Source organism: Oryctolagus cuniculus, chromosome 10 (assembly GCF_051225735.1).
Source record: "Oryctolagus cuniculus isolate XC-2025 breed Fujian yellow rabbit chromosome 10, ASM5122573v1, whole genome shotgun sequence".
NCBI lineage: Eukaryota > Metazoa > Chordata > Mammalia > Lagomorpha > Leporidae > Oryctolagus > Oryctolagus cuniculus.
In genome coordinates this window covers 56,784,149-56,802,249 of record NC_142876.1, presented here as the reverse complement: position 1 = coordinate 56,802,249, position 18,101 = coordinate 56,784,149, and the positions used below count along the sequence as shown (strand labels likewise).

At 38.5% G+C, this 18,101-nt stretch overlaps 1 protein-coding gene across 2 annotated transcripts in view; it reads right to left on the bottom strand.

The window, feature by feature from the left end:
* Positions 1 to 18,101, bottom strand: part of ROCK1 (Rho associated coiled-coil containing protein kinase 1) — a 144,523-nt gene that overhangs the window by 47,899 nt on the left and 78,523 nt on the right. The window contains 5 exon segments of one of the 2 annotated variants that reach the window (NM_001082367.1): positions 5,741 to 5,987; positions 6,090 to 6,181; positions 7,299 to 7,434; positions 12,611 to 12,659; positions 15,765 to 15,853. In NM_001082367.1, coding sequence (NP_001075836.1) covers positions 5,741 to 5,987; positions 6,090 to 6,181; positions 7,299 to 7,434; positions 12,611 to 12,659; positions 15,765 to 15,853 — 613 coding nt within the window. 2 annotated transcript variants of the gene reach the window in all.

Below are 18,101 nucleotides of genomic sequence, written 5' to 3'. Positions count from 1 at the left end.
CTCCTATTACCATTCTTAATTTTTATAAAGATCTATTTTCAGTTAACTTTATTTTCATAAAATTAACCCTACACTAAGTAGAATTCAACAAATAGTATGAAAAAAAATGAGGCCTATAAACAATCACTGAATCTCAAAATGTCAATTTCACTTCTAGATTACCTTTCAGGTACTCTATTAGTTACCACAGATCATGGAAAATGCATGGTATTTGTTTTTTGGCAACTGGCTTATTTCATTAAGTATAATGGCTTTGGGGCCGGCGCTGTGGTGTAATGGGCTAAGTCTCTGCTTGTAGTGCCAGAATCCCATATGGGTACCGGTTCGAGTCTTGGTTGCTCCACTCTGCTATACCCTGGGAAAGCAGTAAAAGATGGTCCAAGTGCTTGGGTCCCTGAACCTATGTGAGAGACCCAGAAAAAACTCCTGTCTCCTGGTTTTGGGTCAGCTCAGCTCCAGCCATTGTGACCATCTGGGGAGTGAAATCAGTGGATGGAAGACCTTTCTTTCTGTCTCTCCCTCTCTCTCTGTAACTCTACCTCTCAAATAAATTAAAATAAAATCTTTTAAAAAAAAGTATAATGGTTTCCAGTTGCATCCATTTTGTTGCAAAAGACAGGACTTAATTTTTTACCACTGTATAGTATTCCACACACACATATAGACCATCATCTCTTTATCTAGTCTTTAGTTATTTGTTTTTTGTAAAGAATGTTTACAATACTAAAATATTCACAAATTAAAGGATATCTTAAATTAAGGCATTAACTAAATTATTAACTCAATTAAGCTTCAAATTTGCTTCAAAAATCTGATGTTACAGGACTGGGGAAGGTAGGAGTATTAAAATGAAACAGAGCAGGTATCTGGAATAGCAGGATCCTTGGGATGCCCACATCTCATGTTGGAATGCTTGGGTTTGAGTTCTAGCTCTATCCTCAATTTCAGTTTCCTGTTAATGTATATCCTGGGAGGCATCAGGTAATACCTTAAGTCCCACCCATGTGGGAAAACCAGATTGAGTTCCCAGCTCCTGGGTAGGACTGGGCCAGGCCCAGCTATTAAGAACATTTGGAGGGTAAACCAGTAGATCAGCAGATGGAAGATCTCTCTTTCAGATAACTTAAGTACATTAAAAAAAAAAAAAAAAAAAAAAAAAAAAGAAGTGACTACCAAATGACTACTACTGAATTTGGAAAACGAAGGGCTGGCGCTATGGGGTAGCAGGCTAAGCCTCTGCCTGTGTGGTGCCAGCATCTTATAAGGGTGCTGGTTTGAGTCCTGGCTGCTCTGCCTCTGATGTAGCTCCCTGCTAATGAACCTGGAAAAGCAGCAGAAAATGGATTGATTGGGCCTCTGCATTCATGTGGGAGACCCAGATGGAGTTCCTAGCTACAGCATCAGCTTGGCCCAGTCCTGGCTATTGTGGCCACTGAGGAGTCAGCCAGTGGATGGAAGACCTCTCTCTCTCTTTTCCTCTGTAACTATACCTTTTAAACAAATAAATAAATCTGGGGGAAAAAAAAGCAGTCTTTTTGACATACTACGTCCAGATGTCAAACTTCAGGACCATAGCATGTTTCTGTACAGACTGGAAACGAAGAATTTTTTTTAATTTTTACATTTACAAAAGTAACCAAGAAAAATCTGCAACAAAGATTTTATGAGAGGACTTCAAAAAGTTCATGGAAAAAGTGGAATTAACAGATTTAAGTTTGGAGTGGGGTTTTGGCTTAATAGTGAAGACATTGGTTAGGATGTCTGCATTTCACAAAAACTAGAGTGTCTGGGTTCAACTCCTGGCTCTGGTTCCTAATCCCAGCTTCTTGTTAATATGGACCCTGGTGAACTGGATAGAGTTCTCAGTTCCCATCTTCACTAATCCTGCCCTGCCCACCCTGCCACCTCAACCACTGCTGGTGTTTGAAGAGTGAACCAATGGCTAAGAGTACATGGCACCCTCTCTGTCTCCTCTCTGCCAGCAAAAGAAGGTAAGTTTATTTTGTTGCCCTCCCAAAAAAAAAAAAAAAACCAAGAAAGAAAATCCATGTGTATATTTTTCTTAATATGCTTTCTCATAAATTTTATTAGATCTTATGTAAATTGTACATAAAACTTAAAATATTTACTATCTAATTACATTTGAGGGAGTCATTATCCATAAAGAAACTGTGGACCCAATCTACAGGGAGGGCATTTAATTGGGGAACAACATGACACTGCCAAAGCCTAGCAGTCCCAAACTGACTGAAACTTATATACAAAGGATTTAAAAGTTCTTAAGGATTATAAAAGATTAATGTAAAAATTGTAACTTATTTTTTAGTCACAACATATTTTTTAAAAAAAGATTTAGTTATTTATTTGAAAGGCAAAGTGGACAGAAAGAGATCTTCTATTTGCTGATTGACTCCCCAAATGGCCACAAGAGCTGGGATTGGGCCAGGAGCCAGGAACTCCATCCTAGTCTCCCATGTGGGTGGCTGGGGCTCAACCACTGCTTCCCAGGCATATTAGTAGACAGCTGGATTGGAAGCAGAGTATGCAGGACATAAACTAGCACTCCAATATGGGATGTAAGGGTCCAAAGTGGTGGCTTAACCCATTGTGCTACAACACCTGCCCCTACAATACACTTAATAAGCAAGCTGAAACGTACGTAAGTCCTATATATTATTTTAGTGAGCTTTGATTCACATGATTTCAAACCAAAGAAAGCACTGAAAAAGGATAAACTGATTAAAAATAAATCATGCTTTGAACACTTCTGAACTTTCATCAATATCTAGAAATAGAATTGTTAAATGCAATTGATGATGAGCACATGGATAAAGCCCTCTGCCTTGGAAGTAAACAATTCAAAGCTCAGTCACACACAGATAATAAACTTAAAAGAATTTCACAATTAGAAGGATTTATAGAGATAGCCTTTTCTAATCTTCTTAGTTTACAAATAGAGAGAGAGAGAGAGAGAGAGAGATGAAGAGACTTTCAAACAGCTAATAAGCTGTATCTAAGGGCCTAGAAAAACAATTCAAGGAAGTCAAACATGAGGCTTTCCTACTACATATAAGGAGGTTCCTTTCTTGGTTATAGTCAGAACTATTTTAAGCCAGGTCCCTGAGAAATAAGATTACACAACACTCCTCAGCTGAGAACCAATGAGAGCTTCTAATTCCTGTTTCCATAGTCACAAAAACAGACCCTGACCTCTCTCCACAGAATTATGGCTAATCATCAAGCCCCAAGAGACCCAAACTATGTTCCCATCTGTGATTAAGGTTGAAACAGACTCCCCCATCTCCCCAATTTTTTCCTGAGAGACCCAGCAACTTCTATGCTTATCTGATTTGATTAGGTAGTATGGATGTTGCCAAAAGGAATACAAAATAGAAAAATAAATGAGAATTGAGTAAAGCCACACATATTTTTGAAAACAAACTGAACTTTATTACCATTTTAAAACTGTTCTTAAGAGTCACAAAGACTGCCAATAATTCTAGTCCCAACTTTCCCAAGTACCTAACTCTTTATTTGCATTGGAATTTCATTTCTGCAATTGAGTTTCTATTTCTTACCAACAATGTCTGAAGAATTCCCAGGTTTTAATAGTGCTAATTCTCTCTACACGGATCAGTCTCACTTTGAGTGAAACCTTTATGAATTAGGTAAGTTTATAAATTAACTTTGCAGTTAATTTGGTTGTAAAGTCTGAAAATACCTACATTATCTACCTCACAGAAGTACCTATGAGAGGGAAGCAATCATAATGTGAAACAATGTAGGCATTACCCTGAAAGAAAAAGAATGTGAACCATTTCTGGTTTCAACAAGGTTATTTTCTTTATGAGGTCAATATAATTAAAAATATACCCTATATTTAAAAATTGGTTGGGGACAGCATTGTGGTACAGTGGTTAACCCACTGCTATATGGCTAAAAGTTCGAGTCCCAACTCTTCTACTTTCAATCCAGCTTCCTGCTAATGTACCTGGGAAAGCAGCAGAAGATGTCTCAAGTGGCCTAGTCCAGATCTGGGTATTGTGACCATTTGGGAAGTCTCTGTCTTTCCCTTTCTCAGTAACTCTGCCTTTCAAATAACTAAGTGAATTAAAAAAAATAAAAATGTGTCGCTCCCCCTCTTCGTGGAGGAACGACACAGGACCCTGCGCTGTTCTTTCGTCTGCTCGGCCCTTCCCGGGCTTGCTGCTGGTTCTTCCCGGGTTGGCTACTATCCCTTCCACCTCCGTGGAAGGGCAGTTCCCCCTGCCACATTCCCCACTTCCGCAGGGGAGCAGCACACCGCCGGCCGGCTCTCTCGGGGGCTGCACAGGTGTTCCCCTTAGATGTTCCCGGTGCATGCCGTCTCTCTCCTCCTTTATAGTCCTCCTCTGCCAATCCCAACTCGGCTGCCCACACGCCGAGCACGCTGCTCTCCTCCAATCAGGAGCAAGTCCTACAGTTTATTGGCTGAACTGGAGGCAGCTGTGCAGAAGCTGTTTTCTTCTCTCCCAGCGCCATATTGTGGGAGAGCAGATGCATAGAATAAGTCTTAATTCCAGTAACTCAGTCCAGTCCGGATTGCTCCCCACAAAAATGGTTAAGATGGTAAATTTTAAGTCAGTTTTTTTTTTTTAATTAAAGGTAAAAAGTTTTCAAAAATATTACTTTCCATTGATATATGAGTAGTGGCACACACAATTATTTGGCATTAAAAAAGAAGGAAATTGACACATGCTATAACACTGACAAAACCTTGAATACATTATGCTAAATGAAATAAGCCAGACACAAAGGACAACACTTCTATGAAGAAATTAGGATAGAATTCATACAGAAAGCAGAATGGTAGTTACCTGGGAGGAGAGGAGAAGAGTTACTGTTTAATAAGAACAAAATTTTCATTTGGAATGAAGAAAATCTAGGTCACGTACATTGGTCATGGTTGTACAACACTGTGAATGTACTAAATGCCAGTTAACTGTAGACTTAATAATGGTGAAAACCAGGGTGATGTCTATAGTGGTTAAGATGTCACTTGGGACACCTGTATCCCACACTGGAGTGCCTCAGTCCGAATCCTACCTCCACTTTTTTTTAAACATCTTTCTTCTTTTTAAGATTTATTTATTTATTTGAAAGGCAGAGTGACTGACAGGCAGAAGGAGAGAGGGGCGGGGGTCGTCTTTCATCTACTGGTTCATTCCCCAAATGGCGCAAGGGCTGGAGCTGGACCATCTGAAGTCAGGAGCCTGGAGTTTCTTCCAGGTCTGCCATGCTGGTGTAGGGGCCCAAGAATTGGGCCATCTTCTACTGCTTTCCTAGGCCATAGCAGAGAGCTGGATCAGAAGTGGAGGAGCCAGGACTGGAACTGGCACCCTATGGGATGCTGGCACTGCAGATGGTGGCTCTCCTGCTATGCCACAGTGCCAGCCCCTCCTACCTCCACTTCTAATTCCAGCTTCCTATTAATGTGCAACCTGAAGGCAGCAGGTGAGGGCTCATGCCACTGACATGAGAGATCTGGAATGAGATTTGGGCCCCTAGTTTCAAAGTGGTACAGTCCTAGCTGTTCTAAGTGGGTACTAGAGGAGTGAACCAGCAAATGAAAGAACTCCACGTATCTATCTGTCTGTGTGTCTTTATCCCTTTCAAATAAATAAAAGTAAAACTTAAAAACAATTTAATTCTTAAAATAATACATTTTATATATATTTTACCTCAATAAGAAAAACATTACCTTGAAGGTCTCCAATCATCTCAGAATCATGACCTCTGTCTCTTCGTTCAGCTTCTAATACAGCTTGCAGCTGGTAATAATCCTTATCTGTTTGTGACTTGGAATTCTCTAAAATTCTGTTTCTCTCTTGCAATTCTCTGTTGAGGGACTCTAGCTGACTAATTGATTTGCTCATCTCCGTATGACTCTTCCTTAATCTTACAGCTGTGTCCGATTCTGTCCTAAGTAAGTCATTGGCTTCTTCTAGCTATTTAAAAAAAGAAAGCCAGAAAAGAGAATTTTGACCAAATATAATACAATTTATTTCAACTATAATTTTTTAAAAAGGAACATCATCTGAAAAACTTACCTGCTTTTGTAATTGTGCTAGCTTCTCATTAGCAAGCTGTGAATTCTGACTTACTTTCTTTAAGTCTTCTAATTGGTCCTTTAAAGTAGAAACTAGAAAATAATAATATGTGAAAATTACATGACATGTAGTCTTAGGTAACAGTAGTTCACTTCGATGTCCAAGACCAAATTTCATCTTGAAAGTGCTTATCACATTTTAAATTATTAAAAAAAAAATGCATCATTTTATAATATGAAATATAAAAACAGATTTGTTCCACTACTGTAATATCTCAAGTCCTTTTTTCCCTTAATATGATCAATCTATTAGTTTCACGTCATAAAGCTAATATTTATTTATTTTTGAATAGTTCCATTACTTGAATAGTTGAATAGTTTTAAAACTGTATGAAATTCAAAAGGCACCAAAAGGTAATACAAAGTCAGTCTTTCTTCCCATACATCACCACTGTTCCCTTGTCTCCCTTAACTAGCTTTCTCCTTCCCAGCAACAACTATTACTAGTTCTTGCACATCATTCCTAAGAGACTCTATGTATCAGTATCCTAGTAAACAACTATTATGTGTATATGTGCCCACATAAATATCTACACCCACATAATTTAAGCATACAAAAGCACTTTCAAATGATCTTTATTTTGTCACTTAAAGACTTATCTGAAAAATACTTTTGTGACAGTATATAAGGAGATACTTTATTTTTTTAAAGCTTCATAGTATTTGACCACACAAATGCAACAAAATTTATTATATCACTGATTACATTATGTTGTTTATACTTTTTGTCATTTTAAGAAATGCTACAATAAATAGCCTTGTGTATATATCAGTTTGCAGATAGTACGAGCAAGGGTTCTTGCAAGTTAGTGGAGAATGGAATTTAAAGGTAAGTTTAATTTGGTTTAAATATTTTGAAGTCCATGCATATTTTTTCATAATATTTTCCATGAACTTTAAAAAGTATCCTCACATGTAAAAACAACACAAAACAAAAACTAGAAGTGAAATCACTAGACCAAATCACTATTTACTACTGACTTTAATATGCTAAAATTTAACTTAAGATCTGGGCTATTAGCTCATAAAGTATCTTAGAATGTTGTTTCATAAATATACCTTGAGCACTAAATTTAAGATAGCTTCATGACAAAGATTTCAAGGACAGTGTTTAAACTCCAGCATTTTCCAAAAGAAATAACCAATTTACCTTCATTTTCTACATTTCTCCTCTTCTCATTTTCCTGTTCAGCCTTTCTTTGGTACTCATTAATTCTATGCTGTAGTAACATTTTCTCCTTCTCAATTTGAGACACTGTAGATTCTAGATTTCTTCTTTGATTCCCCTGGAATTAAAGCAACAAAAGTTAACAATGGCAACTATTATGCCTTGTTATTTGAGAGAGAACTTTATTCTCCAAAAAAAAGTCAGACAAAAACTTAAAGTTTTTGTTTCAAAAATCAGATAGTACTTTCTAACCAAATGACAATTTTCTAATAATAAAAGTAGCTTACTTAAAGAATCTTTGGGGGGGTCAGTGCTGTGGTGTAGTAGGCTAAGCCTCTGCCTGCGGTGCCAGCATCCCATCTAGGCACCGGTTCTAGTTCCGGCTGCTCCTCTTCCAATTCCGCTCTCTGCTATGGCGTGGGAAAGCAGTAGAAAATTGTCCAAGTACTTGGGCCCTTGCACCCACATAGGAGAGCTGGAGGAAGCTCCTAGCTCCTGGCTTCGGATCAGCCCAGCTCCAGCCCAGCTCCAGCCCAGCTCCAGCCCAGCTCCAGCCCAGCTCCAACCATTGTGGCCATTTGGGGAGTGAACCAGAGGATGGAAGAACTTTCTCTCTGTCTCTCCCTCTCTGTTTGTAACTCTACCTCTCAAATGAATAAACAAAACAAAAATTTAAAACCAAACCCTATGAATATGACCTTTTAAGATCAAAAGTCACCACATCCATTTAAGGCCATCATGACGTTTTATATTACCAACTTTTTGGTTTATTTACAGTCTTTTTTAAGGTATGAAATGTCAAAGAACTGAGTAATAATTATGTATTTGAGAATTACACGAAGTGAAGTTCAAACGATACCAAATGGTAAGGCGGCCAGTAATTTCACTAGCCCTTCTAGGTCTCCCTTAATCCTATGTCTCAACAACTTGCATATCTTTTCCAAGATGTTCTATGCCTCCACTCACTGATATATATGAAACAGTCATCAATATTGGGTCAGGCATTTGGCCTAAAGGTTAAGACCCCTTTGGGATGCCTTTGGGATGCCTCTGTTCCCTATCAGAGTGCCTGGGTTTGTGTCCTGTTTCCTCTTCCAGCTTCCTGTTGCTAGGAAGCAACAAGTAACACCTCAAGTGGTTAGGTTCCTACAACTCACATGGGAGATCTGGACTGAGTTCCTATTTCTGGGTTCTTGGCTTCAGAGCCTGTTCTAGTCCTGGTCATCGCAGGCATTTGGGGGAGTGAACCAGCAGACAGGATATCTTCCTCTTTGTCTCTCAATCAATAAACAAATAAATAAGTTGGCTATACTAGCATGAAAACTATTTCTAGGTTCTTTATTCTGTTCCAGATGATTTTGAAATCATCTGGATGTGGAGATTATTATTTTTTCAGAGTTTTAAAATTATGGATTCACTTTCCTTAACAGTTACATAGGAGTAGTGAAATAATGTATTTTATATATGGTGACTAGTGGTAGTTTGTGTTTTTCAAGTGGTAAGCCCAGTTTATTTGAATTTCACGCTTGTCTTTATAAGTGTTTGCAGCATTTTCTTTTTTAAAAAGTTTTATTTATTTATTTATTGAGAGGTAGTGTTACAGACAGAGAGGAAGAGACAGAGAGAAACGTCTTCCATCTGCTGGTTCACTCCCCAAATAGCCACAATGGCTGGAGCTGGGCTGATCCAAAGCCAGGAGCCAAGAGCTAATTTATTTTGGGTCTCCCACATGTGTGCAGCAGCCCAAGCACTTGGGTCATCTTTCACTGTTTTCCCAGGCCTTACACAGAGAGTTGGAAGGGAGGAAGAGCAGCCATATGAGATGCCGGCGCTGCAGGCGGAGGCTTAGCCTACTATGCCACAGCGCCAGTCCCTGCAGTATTTTCCTATGATCTTTTCGATATTTTTACATGAAACATTAATATGTTTGAAATATGCTTATTTTCACTGACACTAGTAGTTTCTGGCTCTGCTTTCTTATAAGCAGTCTTGCTTACAGAGATTTGTCCATTTTGTTGATCTTTTCAAAGAACTAGCTTTTTGTTTCACTGATTTTTTTTTCTGTTTTCAATTTCATTTTTCTCTGCTTTTACCTTTTTTTCCCTTTGCTTGCTTTGAGCTTACTTTGCTATTCTTTTATTAGTGTCCAAAAGGAGGAGCTTAGATTATTGATCTGAGACATTTCCTCTCTTCTAACATAAGCACAGTTATAAATTTCCCTTTCAGCACTATGTTGCCTGCATCACACAGATTGTCATATGGTATTTACTTTATTGTTCAGTTTTAAGATTTATTTATTTATTTGACAAAGAAGCTCCCATCCACCAGCTCAACTCCCAAATGCTTGCCATGGTGAGGGGGTGGGCCAGATTGAAGCTGGGAGCCAGGAACTCAAATTAAGGTCTCCCATGCAGGTGGCAGGGACTTAGCTAACCACCTGAGCTATCACTTGCTGCCTTCCAGAGTGTGCATTAACAGGAAGGTAGACGAGGAAATAGATCCAGTACTCAAACTTAGGTACTCTGATATGGGACATGGTCATCTAACCAGTATCTTAACCACCAGACTAAACACCCACGCTGCACAAATAATTGTCTACGATAAAAAGTTATTTTTTTTAACCTAATGGCTTTTTGGAAATAATTAACATTCTAATGTATTTTTTCAGTCAACTTCAGACTTCCTCTTTGACCTATGCTTTCTTTACTTGTAGCTTTGGCTAGGCAAGAGTACTTCAAAAAGTTAATAGAAAAAGAATTAAAATATAAATTTATTTTGGTCAAAAAATTTTGGGATCCATGCATAATTTTTGCATATTATACATTTTCCAAGAGCCACAAATGTATTTTTATTTTTTAAAAATTATTTTTCATCTTTTTGAAGGGCAGAAAGACAAAAAGAGACAGAGGCTAACAGACAAAAGGTCTTCCACCTGTTGGTTCAATTCTCCAAATGCCCACAACAGCCTGTGTTGGGTCAGGCCAATGCCAGAAGACTGAAACTCAATTCAAGTCTCCCACATGTGTGGCAGCAACTCAAACACTTGAGCCATAAACTGCTGTTTCCCAGAATGCGCACCAGCAGAAGCTGGAATCGAAAGCAGAGCAGGGATTCAAACCCAGGCACTCCAATATGGGATGTAGGCATCTTAACTGCTCTGCCAAGTATCTGCTCCAGCAAACGCATTTTAGAGAACTGAAATCATAGAGTCTATAACGTAATCATAGAATAACAGAAAGATCATAGGAAAAATGATCACATGGAAACAAAAAAATCAATGACATATACTATTTCTCTGTGTGTATGTGTTTAAGATTTACTTATTTATGTGAAAGGCAGAGTTAGAGAGAGAGAGTGCAGGAGGGAGAGAAAGAAAGAGAGATCTTGCATCCACTGGTTCACTTCCCAAATGGCTGCAAGCAGCCAGGGCTGGGCCAGGCCCAAGCCAGGAACCTGGATCTGCATCTGAATCTCCCACATGGGTAGCAGGGGCCCAAACACTTGGGCCATCTTCAACTGCTTTCCCAGGCACATCAACAGGGATCTGGATCAGAAGTGGAGTAGCCAAGACTCAAACTGGCGCCCATATGGGATGCCAACACTGTACATGGTGCTATACCACAATGCCAGTCTCAGATACCATTTCTCAGATGAAGAAAAATTAAGGCAGCATAAAAACTATCTAAGAAATTAAACTTTAAAAAGGCAAAGGAAGTCATACATTAGAAGAGTGTTTGTCTTTTTCAGAGGACTCCACACATATGGTAGAAAGATATTTGCTAAGCTGATGAAGAGGAATGAAAATGTATAATGTATTTATAAACATCTGAATCATGAAATATATATGCTACACTTCTCTGACAATAAAAAATCCGGTAGGTAGGCCGGCGCCGCGGCTCACTAGGCTAATCCTCCGCCTAGCGGCGCCGGCACACCGGGTTCTAGTCCCGGTCGGGGTGCCGGATTCTGTCCCGGTTGCCCCTCTTCCAGGCCAGCCCTCTGCTGTGGCCAGGGAGTGCAGTGGAGGATGGCCCAGGTGCTTGGGCCCTGCACCCCATGGGAGACCAGGAAAAGCACCTGGCTCCTGGCTCCTGCCATCAGATCAGCGCGGTGCGCCGGCCGCAGCGCGCCGGCCGCGGCGGCCATTGGAGGGTGAACCAACGGCAAAGGAAGACCTTTCTCTCTGTCTCTCTCTCTCACTGTCCACTCTGCCTGTCCAAAAAAAAAAAAAAAAAAAAAAAAAAAAAAATCCGGACACGCTTAGTACTGTGAAAATCAAAATATATCCATTGTGACATGAGATTAAGTTCAGTCCTAGATTTTAAACTATTCTTCCCTTATCCTTGTCTCTTTCTCATAATAGTTCTAAATTCAAATTCAATTTTTGATCTCTTGCTTCTTTCTCATTTGTTTTTAAAGATTTATTTATTTATTTGAAAGGCAGAGTTAAAGAGGCAGAGGCAGAGAGAGAGAGGTCTTCCAACTGCTGGTTCACGCCTTAGATGGCTGCAACAGATGGAGCTAGGAGCCAGGAGCTTCTTCCGGTTCTCCCACACAGGTGCAGGGGCCCAAGGACTTGTCCATCTTCTACTGCTTTCCCAGGCCACAGCAGAGAGCTGGATCGGAAGTGGAGCAGAAGGGACTCAAACCGGCACCCATAGGGGATGCCCGCACTGCAGGCAGCTGCTTTACTGGCTACACCACAGCGCCAGCCCCCTTTCCCATTTTTCAACCATCAAGAGTTGATGGTTGGCTGGGCATTAGGCACAGTGGTTAGACAAAATTTGAGATGTCCACATCTCCCGTGTCTGGGCTTGATTCCAGGCTCCAATTCCGATTCCAATTTCCTGTTAATGCAAGCCATGAGAGGCAGCAGGTGATGGCTCAAATACTTAGGTCCCTGCCACCCCCATGGAAGACCTGGATTGAGCTTCAGGCTCTGGCCTTAGATATTGAGAGTATGAGGGGAGTGAACCAGCAGATACAACTCTAATGTCTGTCTTGTCTCCTTCTGCCTTTCAAATAAAATAGAAAAAACAGAAAATCACAAATTAAAATTTATGAACTAAAGTTTCAACATGGTTGCAGAAATTAACTGTACAAAAGAAACCAAAGTACAATCTAACCTGTACCAAATAAAGCTAAAGCTCTCAAGTGAGGCTCTCATCATAACTCTCTGGTTCTATTTTGTGTTTTAACCTATAGAGTTCAAACACAGTTTTCTTAGGAAATAAAACAATCTGAAAGGGGGAAAATTTCAAAAGGGGAAACTTCTGATCAGGAAACAAAAGTACCTCTTCATCCAATTCTTTCATTATCTTGTCTAGTTTTATGTTTGAAGTTCTGTAACAACAAAAACAACACAGATTAGAAATATATTTATTTTTCATTGCCCAGGGTTAAACATCTACAATCTTCCCCTTTCCTTTTAACTTGGGTTTTTTAAAATCTTTTTTTCCTTATGGCATATTCTTTGGCATTCTGTTGAAGTCTATGACCTTTTTTCAGAAAATATTTTTTAAAACATTAAAAAGATTAAAAGATGCCAATTATATTAAAATAGTCAAAAATTTTTAAAAACACATGATTCAGTAATCTATGTGCTTCTTTTTGAATAAAGTAAATCACAAGAACTAGTGGCAGTAATTTCAATGTAAGGATTAGCATGAATGACATTTACAGATTAACTGTAAAAACTGTAATATACAAAAATATCTGTGATTTATCTAGTAATAGAAATACATGGCTTCTGCATTATAATAACTGTGGATTACTGCCTATGCTTAGAATTGAAGGAAATGCTAAATAAGTTACAGAAAATATTCACTTTTTCTCATCCATCTTTAAGGATCTTGGATTCCATCCATGGACTCTTTTGGAGGAAAGGCCAAGTATCTCAAGTAAAGGATTTCTAAATCTCTTTAATCCAAAACTTACTACACAAAAATTAGCCATATAACCTTCAATCAGGATTAAGTAAATGAAGGGAAAAGTCGCATATATCAAATTAATAAATGACTTAGCAACCTGAGATAAAAATAAAAGTGCATTGTCTCCATCACAATTTGTTTTCTTTGGCTCAACAAATAATTCAAACCTCCACATTCAACGTTTCACGTGGATATCTCCTCAAATACCTCATTTAGCATGTCTGAAACTAAACTATTCTCTCTGTTCCACATTCCTATCCCTAATAACAATCTGTTTTCTTCTAAAGTCCTTGAGTAAATGACACCACATAGGAAATATCCTTGACTTGTCTGCCTCCTTACTGACATCTACATGAATAATATAATGGTTGCCAATTAACCAGAGAGGTCTTTTTTAAAAAGTAAATTATATACACACACACATACACATGTCTTCATTTAGGATAAATTCCAAATTTCTTGGCTTGTCAAAAATAAAGTCCTCCAAGATTTAGACCTTGCCAACCTTCCCAGCCTCTTCTTTTCCTTGTATCTTCCTGATCAGTCAAGTTCTCTCACCTCAAGGCCTTGACAGACACCCTTTCCCTGGATCCCATTATTTCTTTGTACTCTCCCCATAGTATTCTCATTGACCCTTTTAGTTTTAGCTTTTTCTGCTAACAAAAGAGTACAGGCATCTCCTTATGTAGTCCTGATGTATATCCCTGCAATATTTTGTTCTCTCTCTACCTTAAAACATACTATACAGTTACTTGTCAACCCTGCCAAATTACAAGCTCCATGTGAATAGGGGCTATGTCTATTTTATTCAGTACTATATTACGGACAAGCATATTATCTGATACATCTAAAATTTTTGTTGAATGAATGAATACAACTAAAATTATCTGAATGCAACAGTATCAGATTAGATTCAGTCCTAAGTTAATCTATGTGTAGCACAGAACCTCTGTTATGTCTAGTCTGCCCACATATTCCAACTACATTCTTGCAGCTTCTGCATGGGGAAGAGGCTACAAGTAGGACAGGGGAAAAAAGAGAGAGAGAGCTACATTTTTTGTGGGATAAAGGTTCCAAATAAAGCTCTAGTGAATAATATGAGATATATGAGTGTACTTCAAAAGAGTTCCTGGAAAATGAAATTAAAAAATAAGTTTATTTTGGTGCAAAATATGCAGTTTTTACATAGTGCTTATTTTCTGCTAACTTTTTTTTTTAAAGATTTATTGAGATTAGAGTTACACAGAGAAGGATAGGCAGAGAGAGAAGAGAGAGAATGCTAACTTTTTGAAGACTCTTCATACCTCTCAGAAAAGATCAAACATTTGCCCTTTCACAAGAAAATAAATCCAAGTAATTAGCGGTCTGTAATCCCTAATACTGCTTTTATTTAAAAAAACTGATATATCATTTTAAAAAGTTTCAGTTCATTTTAATTCCATTTCATTGAAGTTATACATTTCATATGATTATCAGGCACCTGGACCACTCTTATTTCTTCCTCAAACTGATCCCACCACCAACACTACCACCAGTTTGTCATTAGTCTTTTAATTTTGTTTAAAATATTTGTTTTTGGAGATAGAAACTTCTCAACATTTATATCACAGTACTGAACCATTTCCTCCATTTATTTCCATATTTTATAGTTAGAAATTCCTTTCAAATCCTGGGATCAGTTAATTACTTGCTTATATTCAAGTGCTTTGTTTGTGTTATACACTAAAGTTCTTAATCCATCAGGAATGTTATGAAGTGAGAATTTTGCTTCCTACCAGTTTCCTTGCCTACTCTGTCACAAAATTGCCACTTCCCCAGTTCTATTTACTTAATACTCAATCTCTGTATTACCTTTGTATTTCATTTATTCAATAATACTATTCATTGTAAACATAAATAATTATAAAAAGTTACTGTTTGTAATAAATACATATCTCAACATTAGGTTACTTAAAATTATAAGCATTCCTAGGTTAAAATAAGCTTGATTATCTTATATTTCACAAATATATATGCTGTTATTAGAATTAGGCCCACAGGAAAAAAAATTTCTGAGTTATTACTCTAAAGAACCCCAGAGGAAATTAGAATGACATCAGAAACTTAGTGAATCATTTTGTATTTCAAAAAGCACCTTATTTAATGTAAACAAATTAGTCTTTTCAGTTAGCTAATTAAAATGGAAGAGAAAAGCAGTGAATTAGGCAAGTAAGTGAATTAGACAATCTTTAAAGAATGAAGACTGCCAGGAGCAAATACACTTTAAATATTCTACACTTGATCTTAGCCAAAAGGCTGAGAAGCAATTTTTAAATATTCTATGGAAAATACATCTGTAACTAATTACAACACAATTACTGTTCAATTCTAACCAAGATATTCTTCAAGAATGTTTACCAGTTACAACCTTTATATCCCCATCTTAATTCTACCTATTTTCAAGTGTTAACAGAATATAAGATTTAAAGTATTCGCTATATAAAACTTATAGTATGAGAAACATGAGGTATATTCTCACCTGCACTTCTGTTCCATTTCATCTTTTAATTGCATTTCATTATGCAGCTGTTCTTCCAGCTTGTAGATAGTTTTTTGCAAATTTTCCTGCTTCAGTTTAAAAAAATTTCATTTTACTAAGAATATACATAGAAAAGTAAAAAAATTCATGTTTAAATTATTTATTTATATTTATTTGGAAGCCAGACACACAGAGAGACAGGAAGAGAGAGACCTCCCATTCACTGGGAAACTTCCCGAATATCTTCAAGAGCTGGGGCAAGGACAGGCCAAAGCCATGAACTCCAACCAGGCTTTCCACAAGCACTTTAGCCATTACCTCTGCCTTCCAGGATGTGTACTGTGTACACATGATTCAAACCAAGCACTTCAATATTACAGGCAGGCATTCCAAGGGGTGACTTAACCACCGTACTAACAAATGTTAATTCTCACTTCATAACATTCCAACCCAAATACCTGACCCAAAATACTAAGTTCATATTACATTTTTATACTGGTTTAGAAAATTACTACTAAATGTTATCTCTTTCTCTGCTGTTGGCCAGCACTGTAGCACAGTGTGTTAAGCTGCCAATTGCAGTGCCAGCATAATATATGGGCACTGAATACAGTCCCGGCTGCTCCACTTCTGATTAAGCCCTCTGCTAATGCTCCTGGGAAAGCAGAGGAAGATGGCCTAAGTCTTTGTGCCCCTGCACCCATGTGGGAGACTCAGAAGAGTTTTCTGATTCCTGGCTTTGGATCAACTCAGCACCAGCTCTTGTGGCCAACTGGAGAGTGAACTAGGGGATGGAAGATCTCTATCTTTCCCTCCCTTTCTAACTCTGCCTTTCAAATAAATAAATAAATAAATTTTCTTAAAAAAAGCATTTTTCTCAACATCTACTTATAAGTCAGGGACTGTGCTATGCATTAGTAATATAAAAAAATTTGGTCCCTGTCTTCATATAGCTAATAGTTAAACATTGGGACCCACAATTACCCAATGAGACACACACACACACACACACACACACAAACACACATATAAAATATAACATATACTGAAGGAGAAGAGTTACTTCTAATTCTTCAAGAAAAAATGTAATGCTTGAGATAAGACCTAAAAGATGAATAATTTACCTAGAGAAGAAAGTGGCACAAGCTATTTAGCCAGAATGAACAATGCATCCAGAAGTCCAAAAGTAGGGAAGGCATGGAGCCAGCATTGTGGGTAGTTCAAGCCCTGGCTACTATACTTCTGACTAGCTTCTTGCTTATGTGTCTGGGAAGGCAGCAAAGACTAACTAAAGTAAACAGATTAGAGGACAGTGAAATTCTAGGAAGAGTAATATGATTAAGAGGCCATAGGAATTATGACCTGAAAGTTAATTAGAAATAATAAAGAACAGAAACATTATCATCATGAAAGGTAACACAAAATGAACAGATGGAGAACCTAGGAGAGAAGCAAGATTTGGGGGCCAGCGTTGTAGTATAGCGGATTAAGCCATCACTTCCAATGCCAGCATCATATTTGGATGCCGGTTCAAGTCTCAGCTGCTTCATTTCAGATCCAGCTCCTTGCTAATGCACCTGGGAAAAGCAGTGGAGGATGGCCCAAGTGCTTCAACCCCTGCCACCGACGTGGGAGACCTGGATGGAGTTCCAGGCTCTGGGCTTCAGCCTGGCCCTATCCCAGTCATTATGGTCACTTGGGGAGCTAACCAGTGGATGGACGATCTCTCTCTCTCTCTCCTTTCTCCCTCCTTCTCCCTTTCTCTCTCCTTCCCTCTTTCCTCCCTCTGTTATTCTACCTTTAAAATAAATAAGTAAATCTTTAAAAAAATAAAGAAGTTTGGCTTAGTTTTAGATTTTTAAATTACCCAGAAAGAGAGACAGCAACAGAGAGAGGGAGGGCGAGGGAAAGAGAAAGGGAAGTATTCACGGTAGAGGTAAGAGGAGTAAGCAGGACACAGATGAGATTACCTATCGAAAATGAGCAGAGTGAAGATAAGAACACCGGAGAACATTTAATAATTTTGAAGATTTATTTTATTTATTTGAAGGGCAGAGGGGCAGAGAGAGGTCTTCTATCCACTGGTTCACTCTCCAAATGGCCACAATGGTTAGCGCTGGACCAGGAGCTTCATCCAGGTCTCCCACATGGGTACAGGGTCCCAAGGACTTGGGCCACGTTCCATTGCTTTCCCAGGTGTATTAGCAGAGAGCTAGATTGGAAGTGGAGCAGCCAGGACTCAAACTGGTGCCCATATGGGATGCCAGTGTTGCAGCAGGTGACTTAACCTATTACACCACAATGCCAGCCCTGAGGAAAAAAAGCCCCAAGAAAATA